We start from the raw sequence: 13,962 nt of genomic DNA on the forward strand, positions 1-13,962 counted from the left end.
TCCAGAATGCAGCAGCTCGACTGGTCTTTAACCTCCCAAAATACACCCACACTACTCCGCACCTCCGCGCCCTTCACTGGTTACCGGTGGTCGCCAGCATTCGCTTCAAAACATTGGTACTTGCGTACCGTGCTGCGAACAGATCGGGTCCTGTCTACAACCAGGACATGGTAAAACCTTACACCCCAACTCGTTCACTCCGCTCGGCTTCTGCCAATAGACTTGTAGCTCCGTCACTGCGAGCTAAACACTCAGCAAAGTCACGACTGTTTGCTGTCCTGGCCCCTCAATGGTGAAATGAGCTCCCCATTGACGTCAGGACAGCAGAAAGTCTCTACGTCTTCCGTGGCAAACTAAAAACATATTTTTTTCGACTACATCTTGAATAAGGAAAGTAGCACCGTAGTAGCACTTTAGTAGCACTTAAATGGCACTTACTGATAGCACTTTGTAGTTTAACTTTATTGAAGAAATTCTACTTTTTGATTCTTGTTGTTCTGAGTTTGTACTCATGGTTGAATGCACTATTGTAAGTCGCTATGGATAAAAGCGTCAGCTAAATTAAATGTAATGTCATGTTTGAAATATTTTTCAATAGCAGTGGTGGAAGGTTATAAGTGCTTTTGCTAAAGTGCGATTTTAAAATATACCTTTACTTCACATGTAATCCTACTACTATACATTTCAGAATCAGAAACGGTTTATTGCCAAATATATTTGCACATACAAGAAATTTGGCTCGGGGATTGGTGCGTGACAATAAGTATTAATAGTATAGGACACAATTAAAACATTTAAAATCTGAACGTGGGTTTTGTCGGATGCACACAAAAAAGCAAGTGAAGGAGAAGAAATACATGTCAAGCAAATAAGAGTACTAAAATAATGGGACAGGAGAGTGCATCGTGGCATGGAAAAATAGTGCCAGTAGAAGCAGGTCTACTGTACATCGACACAACTTAAATAATTGGCACTGGCACCGAACGTCAAACATTTCCATTAGATAAAAACAAACAAACAAACAATGAATTATAAAATTGTCTGAAAAAGTACTGCAATTTAAAACTCAAGCTATCGGATTGCTGTTTTTGTATATATAAAACACGACATAAATCACTGTCCAGCCAGCGCATGATACAGCTTTCCAGTCCTGTAAATCCTGAAAATATTAGTTCTGCACCACAATATTTAGTTGCACTTTGCATGGGAGGTAAACACAGCTGGTGTAACTCACCAGGCTCTTTCAGCTCCAAACAGGTTCAGCAAGTCAACTATGCCACCTGACGATATATAATAGACTCGCAACACTACATGCCAGCTGTGTTTTGCGCACTGCCGAAGGCCTTCAGCTCTCTTATCATGCCATCTTCATGGGTTTGCGCTTCACGCAACTCCAGGTGACCAGTTTCGTATTCAAACTTGACGGACACCGACACGTTGTCCTAAAATGACTGAAGTTGTTGGATTAACTGATGAACTAGGACACGTGAAGTGTTTTTTGTATTTGTACTTTGTACTTTATATGCAGCTAATTTGAGCAGCGGGGATGGAGAAGCAGGGGGCGGTGTCGCGTGAGGCCGAGCCGGCAGATTGTGCGCAGGGCGGAGCGCCGCTGTTACACTGCACAGGTGCTTGTTGTCATGGAGGAGCAAAGATGGCGGTCCTGGCCTATAGCCTGGGCAAACGAGAAATAAATCAGCATTTCACCATCAAGAATGCCAAACTGATATCACTAGTACTCGTAATTTTACTCCTCGTGTTTCACACAGCTTCGCGGTACTATGGAGGTAAGTGGTCTCCCTTTTCTTCTTCGAGTGCTGTTGCTAGAGCAACCAGCTACCGCTAACGTGAGCTAGCTGTAGCTGTTAGCTGTTCGTGTCCCTTCGCGGGTCGTTACAGTGTCGTTATCCGGTGGTGCTTTTAAAACGTGAGACATAACGTCACTGGTGTTGAGCCCCGGGCAATGTAGGTAGATAGACGGTTGCATATGTTGACTAAGTTCAACCGACGGTTCTCTAACTGCACGAACTTAAATTGGCTTTGTGCGGCTAGTTTAGCTGAAGCTAACGCTGCGTTCAGCTGTGTTTGTGTGCTTCTGTCAGGACACTTTTGGTTACTGCAGGGGAGGTTTCTGCAGCTATCAACTGACATACAGAGGCTTTTAGTAGTCTATTAGGAGTCCACTGCTGTTTAAATCGCATGCAAATTAATGCCATTTGTGATATTACACAGCTGCACGCTGGATTATCAGTTCAGCTCGGCGGTAATGTGGCGTAGTAGCAAACTCCAGCTGTAGTGCTTCTGAACAGTATTGGAGCAGCCTGCTTCCTGCCTCGGGTGTTTGACAAGTTTGCTTTGGCGTTTCGCTAAATCAAGAAGCACACTGATTTGTGGGCGTAATGTCAACACGCTGCATGTCATTTCGCTTGTCCCACACCCTAAAACACTGTTAATGACAGCGATCGCACACATCGCAGAGTTTAAATATTATGAAATATTAGAAGGGTATACACACGCCTGCCTTCTTCGACTGGACTTTGTTCACGAGAAAGAACACCATATCTCTTCTTTGTCCACGTATCTCGCCAGCCCTCAGATCAGTTGCTGATGGCTCAATTCATTTTACTCACAATAAATAGCTGGAGAGATTTAGGGTTGGCTAAATTGCTGGTGGCTTTATATTGTACTTTATGGCCCATAGCAGAGCCCTGTTGTGTTTCCTAGTCTTTGGACAGCGCTGAATGAAAGTCAAATATTTTTTGTTTGGTCATACTGATGGGGTTTCTGTGTCTTGCCTCCAGGTGGAGACTCCTGTGAACGGCTGCTGTCCAGAGGACGTTACTTGGGGGAGAATGCATGGCAGCCGTATGGCTGCATGATGCACAAATACAAAAGCATGTAAGTCACAGTAACTGTGGATGGTCACTATATGTACAGTATGTTTGAGACAAAGATGACTGAAGAAGGGTGTAGCAGTGATAGATGACTTGTGTGTGTGTGTGTGTTGTGTTTGTGTCTGAGTGTCTGTAAGGGTGCATGGGTAATACAATCTGCTTTTGACAAGGTTAGAAATTGAAATGAACCATCTGCAGTTGTTGGGATTTACAGTTTTCAGATTCCTCACCATCATTTTTATCTTACAGTGAAGCCAAAACCTGCCTTGCTGAAAAGCGAGTGGCCTTTGTCGGTGATTCACGAATCAGGCAGCTCTTTTACTCCTTCATCAAAGTTATTGACCCTGAGCGAAGAGAAGATGGAAACAAGGTAATTATGGGAAGAAGCTAAATGTAAACCCAGGGTTTTTCTTTAGAAATTGTTCAGCAGAGGTAGCGAGACTTGATGATGTAGTTACGGAATAAAGATCTACAGATGTGAAGCACACCTGTCTACAAATGCAGTGCAGAGATTAAGAACTGTGGCCTTTTTATGTGATGCATAGCCCCAGTGATCTTTTCTTCACACTATGTATGATTTCATTGAGGCTTCCAGTCATATAATAAACACCTGCAGGAAACCCTGAAATGAGTAGCATTGAGAAAATGTACTGTAACAATAAATACAAGATAATATGAAGTGGTTTTCTCAAAAATCCTTAACAAAAAAAGGCAGCACTGGAATGCACTGCAATCATGCAGCAGCTGTAACTATGTTTGGTCTGATCTCAAGCAGGGAAAAAAAGAGGAACGCTATTTGCCTAACAGTCTTTTTCTCTGTCTGTCCGCATGTAATGTCTGAAGCACGAGGATATTTCTTTTGAAGTTGACAGTTCCTCTGTCAATGTGGTAAGCTATTTATGGATATGTTTTTATCTACTTTTCTCAGTCTGTAAAAACATACTCTGATAAAACATATACGTACTCTTTGTGTGTAGGACTTTCTGTGGTATCCAGAGGCAAATAATTCAATGAAGGAGCGCTTGATATCATGGACACATGTGAGTATAAATGTTAAGTTCTACTGTTAACAAGTAAGGAGCATTATTAATAGAGGAAGTTTCATAAACTTGACAACTTGTCTTGTGATTAGGATATGGATTTACTTTTCTAATTGTAACTTATCTCGTGTGGTGCAGGAAGGTTCAGCAAAGCCAGATGTTGTCATCCTTGGAGCTGCAACAGTAAGCTGTATAAATGAGTGTTTAGCAATGCTTGTTCATTTTATGACACGGTGGTGGCTGAGTAATGTCAATCTTAATCTCATCTATGAATCTATTTTCCACAGTGGTCCATCAAGTTGCACAGTGGCAGCAGTGAGACACTGCAGCAGTACAAAGTCAACTTGACAGCCATTGCTGTGCACCTGGAGAAGCTGGCTGACCATGGAGAGGTCTATTGGGTCCTGCAAGGTAAAGTATTACTGCCTGTCCCCTTCACCACAGTGACACATCTCTGATATGATCATTGCGTTCATGTGAAACTTCATTACCATTAGAACGGCTTGATGGTTCAAAGCATTGTTTACACAGATACAAGGGTTGGGGGCTTCAGGGTATTTTAGGTGCTACAGTGTCATCACTAAATCCTAATTTCCCAAGTAGTATTTAAACATAATTGGGGATTTCACACAAGATTTTCTGAATATCAACTTCTCATGCATGCACTCTCTAAACCAAATCTTTCTACTTCTTCACACTACACAAAACACCATCACACCTCTGTCTCAATAGACCCAGTTAATGAGGAGGTGTTGAGCGAGAACAGGAAAATGATCACCAATCAACAGCTGGATCTGTACAATGAGGTGGCGGCAGACGTGCTCAACGGCAGTAAGCGTAGCGGCAGGTCCCGGGTCAAGCTGCTGGCTGCGTCCCGCCAGGCTGCACTGGAAACTATCGCCCAGTCAGACGACGGCTTGCACCTGCCCGAGGGCACCAGGAATGTGGTAGGCAGGATTTCTGTTAATTTAAGATTATTTGTTGGCTATCAGGTTGTTCTATTCAACGGTTTAGTTTCAGCTATTGTGGCAGCACAGTCCTTGTATTTCTATCTTAGAACTATTACTCCCATCTGTTCATCTAGACTAGAGGTAGTGTTGTAGTACCCAAGATCGATCTTGGTTTCAAGACCACCTTTTGAAGGTCTCGTCTCACAATCAACCACATTTTTACCCTCAGACAAAGATGACCCAGGTATTATTTCAAGACTGGTCAAGGCCACAACTGCAAAGATATCACTAAATTGCCTGTGCATTGTCTGATTTATTTGTTATCATCATTATGTTGATTGCTCATAGAAAAACAATGAATATTTCCACACATACAATTCACCTCTGCAATGCTTTTTGAATATTTAATCAAGACATTTCTCATGGTACACTTACAAATACACACATTGTATATATGGCAATTAAATATGTACATTTTTATTTCATTTCTGTCTGTGATTTTATTAAAATGTGGATCTTTTAGATCAATTTGATGAGTGCCTCTGATTACATATTATTGTAAGTGTGTCAAAAAGTGTCGGACTCACACTGGTTTGGTCTCGGTCTTGACTTGGTCTCAACCCGGCAAGGTCTTGGTCTTGTCTCGGTCTTAATACACTCTTTGTCATGACTTGGTCTTGGTTTAGGTGGTCTTCTTGACTACACTGGCTAGAGGGAAGACCCCCAAAGTGCCAAAGGTTTTTCTAGATGCCCCTATCAGGGGTAGACTAAAGCACAACAAATGGGAGATGATGCACCCAAACTCATGTCATTTCATAATGCAAACTCAGATTGATCGATGCCAAATAAAGGGGGTTCCGCTACATGTGTTAAATAATATCTTGATGCATTGTGGGAAAACAGTACTACAAACGCACAAGTACAATAAGCGTAAATTCTGAAATGGGACATTTAGCAAATCATTATTTTTACTTTTGATAGTTTAGGTATATTTTGATGCAATTACTTTTAAGTAGATATACCAATTTTCTGGTAGTTCTGTGAATATGTGTGTCTCTGTGAAATAACCACATGGTAAAGCTTAAATTATAATTATAGTTATCCCTCAACCCTGCCTTTACTTGTGACAGAGTATTTCCACACTGGTATTGCTTCTTTAAATGTAGTAAAAGATCCGAGTACCGGTACTACCACGATTGCAACTGGACGAGTGCATGTGGTTAAAACACCCAGATTCTTTTACATGAGCACTTCAACATTTCAGTGAGATACCTGAGGAGCCTACTCTTTCAGTATACTGTATGTCATTTCAGGACAGTCATTTTCTGTATGTAGGAATTGTTTGTTATGTATCCTGGAATTCATGTTGAGCCTAATTACTTTAAAGATGAAGATGGCAACTGGGTATCAGCTTTTGCTTGTTAAAACTGAAAATATGCTTGTTGATTTGGTCACCTTATATTTTGAAGGATTATGATAATAACAGCACCTTTTAAAATGAAATGTGACACGTATACATGTCATGTGTAGGTTGTACATGCTTTGCAGTACATGGGGGGGGAGATTTGCTACCTATTGTCTGATGTTAGACAATGGGTACAATATAAGAGAGGTTAACACACTAAGTTAGTGTTGCAATTTCACAAACGGTTGTCCTCCCCATATTGTTGTGAGGAGGACAACAGGATCTCAAATGGCAGGGTATGTACACCTTATCAAGGAGCAGTGTACAGGGGCCGGGGGTAGGAAGAGTCCTCACTAAAACCTCTGTACAACAGTTCCTAACCTAAACATTCTGCTGAAGAGAAGAACCACATATGGTCTTGTTACCATTCAGTGAGGCACACAAGCATGAATAACATATATGGCTTGTTTTTGAGTAAGGGACACAAGTCTCATATAGAAAGGTACTATCACAGTGGACATTTGCCATCAGTGTCTTTAGTCGAGACTTTTCAGCCCACAGTCAAAACAACTTAATTGGCTTTGCCAATGTCTCTAAAACAGTTGCATTTGAGTTTGGCAGTAAATGCACCAATTCATGTGCAGGGTTGTCTGGTTCTGACTGTAACAGCAATATTTAAATATCATCAATGCAACAAATATTTATTTTGGGGTGCACATTTTGGCATTTGTTGTCCCTCCATTTTATATGTTAAAAAGCTGTATATACAGTTGTTAAATTAGCTTCACCTTGACAACTAATTAAATTAAAATGCTTTTTACACACGGTCATGGAAAACCTGGAAAAGTCACGGAATTTGTATTTTTTTTTTATTTCCAGGCCTGGAAAAGTCCTTTTGAAAAAAAATAAAATCCCAAAAGTTTTGGAAAAGTCATAGAAAAGTGTTCCTGTTCATGATGTTCATTTATGCTGAGTTTGAAATAATTAATATTCTTTTAAAAGAAAGACGTTTAAAATATAAACAAGCATACATACAGGCATCTATATACATATTTATTCTTTTAATCAAACTATTGTCTCTCATTCATTTGTGTCATTTAAGGTATACTGTATGCTTTGGAATTCTCATTGTTAGTTTAAATACTACATTTTCTCACTTTTTCATGTATACACCGAGATTTCACAAAATGTTTGGTCATGGAAATTTGGTTTAAAGTCATGGAAATCCATTGGTTAAAATGCGTATGAACCCTGTACACCTTTTATAATACAGATCCAATAATATAAAACATGGGCAATTCTGCTGCCTATTATATACTTAAGCTTTGTTGATAACACTTGTATAATTTTACTTTCGATTTTGACTTGTAGTAGAGTGTTTATATAGTGTGTTGTTGGTATTTTTGTACTTGAGTAAAGGATAACTGTACTTCACTCACCACTACCACTCTGTGTGATCCTCTTGTTAGGGAGCCATGGTCCTCATGAACTCTCTGTGCAACAAGCTACTCCGGCCCATTGACGGCTCCTGCTGCCAGACGTTGCCACCCCCAAACCTCCTGCAGAAACTGTCGGCATGTTTCTTCGTGGGCTCGGCCCTGGTCTTTCTGGTCTTCCACGTCCTGGGCAACAACCGTCACCGCCGACCTGTGCCGCCAGACGTAGAGAATCTCGAGGAGAAGAAGCCAGCGACTGCAGCCGCCCCTCTGGGTCCGAAGGCGCCGTTCCAGGCCCTCTGCAGGATGGGCATCATCATGAGCTATTTTTACCTTTGTGACAGAGCAGACGTGTTCATGAAAGAGCAGAAGTTCTACACTCACTCCACGTTCTTCATCCCTCTTATCTACATATTTGTCCTGGGAGTATTCTACAGTGAGAACAGCAAGGAGGTGAGATGGCACTGTTGAATGCAGTATTTTTTATCTTGGGGAAGCATACTTGCAGCTTTAAACAACACAGTCTCACTTCATCATAAGTCCAGTGCATTCTAACTTGGTTTAAAATTTGTAACTGTGTGTAATAATATAAGAAAGGCATCAGAGAGTTTTTAAGATGGGAAACATCCAGTAGTAATATCCCCCAAAATTGGATTGCCCATGTTTGTTTGTAAAGATGCACCAAGTTTAATGATTACTATCTGGTTTACAATTATATATTTAATAATTTTATGAATAAATGTGTTTATTTTTCTTTATTGTCTTTTTCAAACAGACCAAATTACTCAACCGTGAGCAAACAGATGAGTGGAAAGGCTGGATGCAGTTGGTCATCCTTATCTATCACATATCTGGAGCCAGCGCTGTGAGTCCCACAGTAATCATGTCGTCACACAAACATTTGAGAGTAATCTGCTTTGAAGCACTGTACATTTATAGTTTATGTAAATGCATAGAACTGTTTTTTCTTCTCTCTTTCAGTTCATTCCAGTGTACATGCATGTGCGGGTGCTGGTGGCAGCGTACCTCTTTCAGACCGGCTATGGACACTTTTCCTTTTTCTGGCTTAAAGGAGACTTTGGACTGTATAGAATATGCCAGGTGAGGATACAGTCAATTATACTTTAACCAAGATCATGCAATCACTCTTTATCGTAGTAACTTATCGTTACTTAAACAGACCCATATGCGTAGTTCTGATTTTTTTCAAGTGCTGTGGACAGGGACAGCAGTGAAACATATTTTAGCCACACAAAAAATAATATAATTTTAAGTGTGCGCTATATTTGGAATGTTTTCACTTTTTTAACTTCCATTGCAGACTGTCCATTTAAGGGTGATAAAGCCTACAGTTACTAATATGTTTGTACTTCATATTGATGACAAAATAAATACAGGTATTTAGTTGGGACTATTACCAATGTGATGCTTTTATTGATTGATCTGTGTATGTTTCTGTTTGTTTCACCCCAGGTACTTTTCCGTCTAAACTTCCTGGTCTTGGTGCTGTGTGTCGTAATGGACAGACCCTACCAGTTCTATTACTTTGTCCCATTGGTCACCTTCTGGTTTGTCGTCATCTACTCCACGCTGGCCATGTGGCCTCAGATCCTTCAGAAGAAGGCAAACAGTAGGTGTCAGATTTGATGCAATTTAAAAAAGAAACTGTTGCTTCATTTGTTTCACTCACATGCGCCATTTACTTGAAAAAAGTCCTGGACTATGTGAATCAATATACAAGATTATTTCTACACAATAATTGTGATACCTGTCATAAATGTTAGCAGTGTTGCATTTCGAAAAACCTTTTCATTAATGGCGGTCTTGTTTTCTGTACAGGTAGTGGCTTGTGGCACCTTGGGGTCTTGGCGAAGTTACTGGGCGTCTTGCTGTTCATCTGCATCTTTGCCTTTTCCCAGGTTGGTGAATTGAAAATATTTTAATCCCACCAATCAGAATTGCAACCTCACTTTAATTTGGGGTTTGTAAAACTTTAAATTTGATTTTATATGGATTTCATCTGAACTTTTTTAGTAGTTATGTTTTTGCAAAGCACAATTTGAGAGAAAATGTAACATACTTTCAAATATAAGATTGTTTCCGATGCCCAAAATGTAGCTAAATAGCATAATATGCAAATGTAATGTTTTACTCTCTAGCCGTGCTTCATATTGAATGTTTTTGCTGCAGGGTTTCTTTGAGCAAATATTCTCTGTTTGGCCCATCTCTACACTCTTTGAGCTGAACGGAAGCATCCACGAGTGGTGGTTCAGATGGAAGCTGGACCGATTTGTGAGTCGAATGTGTTTCACTCCAGTTGTACCCCATTTGAGTAGACAGTCTTTGCCACATATCACATTTCAAATTATGTGTTAATGCAGAGTACAACAGAAGGTTTTAAAGTGGGACCAAATTTTTTGCACTGTAAAAAAAAAAAAGAAGTTTTATTGTGGTAACGGCTCTTTTGCAGGCGGTGGTACACGGCATGTTCTTTGCCTTCATCTATCTGGTGCTTCAGAAGTGCCAGGTGCTGTCGGAGGGCAAAGGAGAGGCGCTCTTCTCTACCAAGATTTCCAACCTGCTCCTCTTCCTCTCTGTCGTCTCCTTCATAGTAAGACTCTTCACACTTTCTGCCAGTACTGGGCTTTAGCCTTATTATTTTAGATTGCTGTCATCTTTCAGGTCCTTTTTCCAAATCTTATTTGATTAAATCAAGAAAATGTTTACTGACAAAAGCAGCTGCTTACTGTCCATGCATGCCACACCTGGTAGCTGCCTTGACAAACACAATCGTCTGCTCTTAATTGTTTTAGGTATGTCTTGAGAAAGTTCTTGTTTGTATTAAGAAAGGTCTGCAGAATGTCACATGAACTTATTAAAGTGACAATCGATTCACCTCACATACAGTGTAGCACTGGGGCAGCTCTCTTTTAGTTTGTTTTTGACTCCTCCAAAACACTTAGGGATTACATTAAAGGTGCTATATACAAGATTGGGAGGATTTCTATTGCCTCTCAACATGGCGATGGCTGAGCTAGCGATGCTAACTAGGGTAAAAGTGCCAACTGTATTTACCTGAGGGTGGGTGCTACCGCCGTATGAGAGCAGTGCAGAGCGGCCGTGGTGAGCTGGCCAGTGGGGAACACTAACATGCACAAACATTAACTAAAGCACCTTGTCTTTGTTGCAGATGAAGATTAAAACATGCTAAATTATCCTTTTCCCTGTGTCGCCAGACCTACTCGATATGGGCCAGCAGCTGCAAAACCAAAACAGAGTGCAACGAGATGCATCCTTACATCTCTGTCGTCCAGGTATTCATTTTTTGTTGTTTTCTAGTTAATACCCAGTGGTTTTAGGAGTTGCCTTGAGATGTCATAATCTTAATCCCATGACTAGATAATGTGAGTGTAACAACAAGGGAGTTGCCTTTCTGTATTGCTAGAAATAGTACTGTGATTATATAAAGCCAGTCCCCACCCAAAAATAAGTAGTGCAATAGATCATTAGCAACAGCTTATTTCCCAAAATAATTAATCAGGATTGCACATTTTACTCCTCATATATGACTTAAGATATTCCTTTATTAGTGCTGCAGTGGGGAAATTGCTGGACTGCGTTTCACTCTAACTTGAGTGTTAATGACTCCTTGACTTCAATCTGCTACTTTAAATGATAAGAATCTCATTAGTCCTCTCTCTCTTGTCCTCAGATTTTGGCCTTCATTCTCATCAGAAACATTCCTGGCTACGCTCGCTCTATATATAGCTCATTCTTTGCATGGTTTGGAAAGATCTCCTTGGAGGTAAGACAGTATGGCAGTGAAGTTGTCACGATATATTAAAAGCTTGTTTTTATGTAGTCCCACATACAAATCTATCACAAAGGGCTTTGCAAAGGGTACTATTAAACAATAAGAGTAACCAGTAATTTAGTGTAGATGACATTACAGTAATACAATGTGGTTGGAAGCAACACTAATAAAAAAATAAAAAAAGCAGCCCTTAGCAGCTCTGTGTCTTATGGTCTGTCTCAACCTGCAGACAACCACATATTCTATTTGTAGTGATAAATATGCTTTGTCTCCCCCAGCTGTTCATATGCCAGTACCACATCTGGCTGGCAGCAGACACCAAGGGAATTTTGGTCCTCATCCCAGGAAACCCTTCACTTAACATCATGGTCAGCACTTTCATCTTTGTTTGTGTGGCTCATGAGATTTCCCTCATCACCAATGATCTGGCCCAGGTGGTCATCCCCAAAGACAGCGTGGCCCTGCTGAAAAGACTGGGGGCCATTGGGCTCCTCAGTCTAGTTGTATTACTGCTGGCCAGGGGCACCCAGCCCACACCCGGTGCCTGATGGACACCTCTTGATGGGGAGGGAGGGAAGGAGGGAGGGAGGAAAGGAGGGGGAGAGCGCGAGCGCACAACTGACCTGCCAAATCCTTGTTGAGGTGAGGTCCATAAGGGCCAGATCCCAGCCAGGAGCAGGTCGGTGTTTTAGCTTACTGGGGGCCACAGGAGACGACCTTGACTGTGTTGAGTGACAACAAAGGGACCTGTGGGAGATCGGTGTCTCTCTGCTGGCCATGTTTGAGCAGAGTCTGTACTATTTGACTGCTGTGAAAGTCGCACACTGAATAAAAGAAAAAATACAAAAAAAAGCGGTTGCTCCTTTCAGGGCAAAGTGCAAGTTGCAGGAGAGAAAACAAAACGCTCAAAACGTTTACATTATGGATTCAATAGAAGAGCAGAGAAGACATTTGGAGATGTGGAATGTTGTGTAAAACAAAAAGAGGTTCTCATTTTAAGACCTTGTGCTTGCTGTGGATATTTGCAGCGTTGCTTCTATTTAGCCAAAAGCTAATAAGAAGTTTATTTTGTCACATACAGAACTTCCTATCATAACCTCACTCTGGAAGGGATCAGTAGGCACACACTCCGTCCACAGGGCAGTGACAGTTGGTGTTTTCACTCAGGATCCATAATCTACATATTCAGATATCTAAAATAAAAAAAGAAATCAACTGTGCTGCATTTTACTATCAATTTCCTTTGTACAGTATTTCTGGGGACTATAAAATAGTGTAGATATCTAAATATGTAAAATATGGACCAACAACTGGCTTGGGTGATCTAAAAACTGTCGAGACTAAAAAGGAAAATTTGGAGTGCAATTGTTGAAAAGTTTGATTATCCCTCAACATATTTTTGCTAATGTTTTTGTGAGTGATTTTAGAAATGTTTGCCTTGTGCTGAAAGGTACCGTGGTCACCTGCTGTAGCTCTGAAATTATGTGATATGTACAGTATTTAATGATTTAAATTAAGCTTATATTTTATACAGTTTTTTTTTGGGGGGGGGAGGTCTTTGTTTAATTTTGTACTTTGCGCTCATGACTGCTGTTTGTGAAGGAAGTATTACATGGATCATTTTGTACCCATCCCAGCATCTCATAGATGATCACTTGCCTCAGAGACGCATTGCGGAGTTCGAGCCTTTACAGTCTGACACTCGTCTGTCAATAAGCTCACTTCCTAGTCTGTGTATATTTGTATGACAGAGTGAGAGACTTTATTTTATACAGCAATGCTTCAGCAGGGTTTTTAGTCCTCCTTTCATGGTCATTAAGAACAGGTCTCAGTTGCTCTGGTGGAAACGCACCGGCTTGCACATATTATTGTACAATAGGAATAACCGCTAAATATACATCCTCAGTGAATAAAAAAAAAAAAAAAAAGATTTCTTAGACCTGTGGCTTCTCTCCGTGGCTTACACATACTGAACATCTGAGCTGAGAAGACGTATAACTGTCACTTCAAGGACAATTGTGTATATTTTCAGTCTCTTTGCCTATGTATATCCTCACAGACATTCAAGAGATATTAGCACTTTCATTTTAAGACCTGCATTTTCTTGTAATCTTTGCATAAAAATACAATGTTTTACGAAGGTGTCAGTGCAGATACCTTCTGTACTTTAGCACATTTCTATGAGGTAAATGTTTTGTCACGGTCACTTGGCAAATGTATATTGTACGATCTAAGCTACATCGCTTTTGAATTAAACATGTATTTCATTCACCATGGGGTAGTAAAAGATTGCTTTGTCAATCGTTTTTTACACATTTATGTAGCTTCTGATTAAATGAAATACACAAAAAAATAATTTCTTCTTTACAGTGGAACGATTTGATCTTCTTGTCATTTCTCTGATGATGTGCGGCTTCGGTTGC

The 13,962-nt window shown here is 40.5% G+C and overlaps 1 protein-coding gene across 1 annotated transcript; it reads left to right on the forward strand.

Annotated features, from left to right (window-relative positions):
* Positions 1-1,624: 1,624 nt before the first annotated feature.
* casd1 (CAS1 domain containing 1) lies at positions 1,625-12,087 on the forward strand (the record flags this gene model as incomplete). The annotated part of the gene is made up of 18 exons (XM_079231709.1): positions 1,625-1,787; positions 2,802-2,898; positions 3,144-3,264; positions 3,738-3,782; positions 3,872-3,934; positions 4,073-4,117; positions 4,222-4,345; positions 4,667-4,881; positions 7,759-8,178; positions 8,501-8,590; positions 8,707-8,826; positions 9,199-9,355; positions 9,565-9,644; positions 9,916-10,017; positions 10,196-10,336; positions 10,962-11,039; positions 11,438-11,530; positions 11,818-12,087. Exons 1-18 carry the CDS (start codon positions 1,655-1,657, stop codon positions 12,085-12,087), a joined length of 2,394 nt encoding a protein of 797 aa, XP_079087835.1. The 5' UTR covers positions 1,625-1,654.
* Between the last annotated feature and the right edge of the window lie 1,875 nt (positions 12,088-13,962).

The sequence above is a fragment of the Taurulus bubalis genome (assembly GCF_910589615.1).
Source record: "Taurulus bubalis genome assembly, chromosome: 16".
In the NCBI taxonomy this organism is placed as follows: Eukaryota; Metazoa; Chordata; class Actinopteri; order Perciformes; family Cottidae; genus Taurulus; species Taurulus bubalis.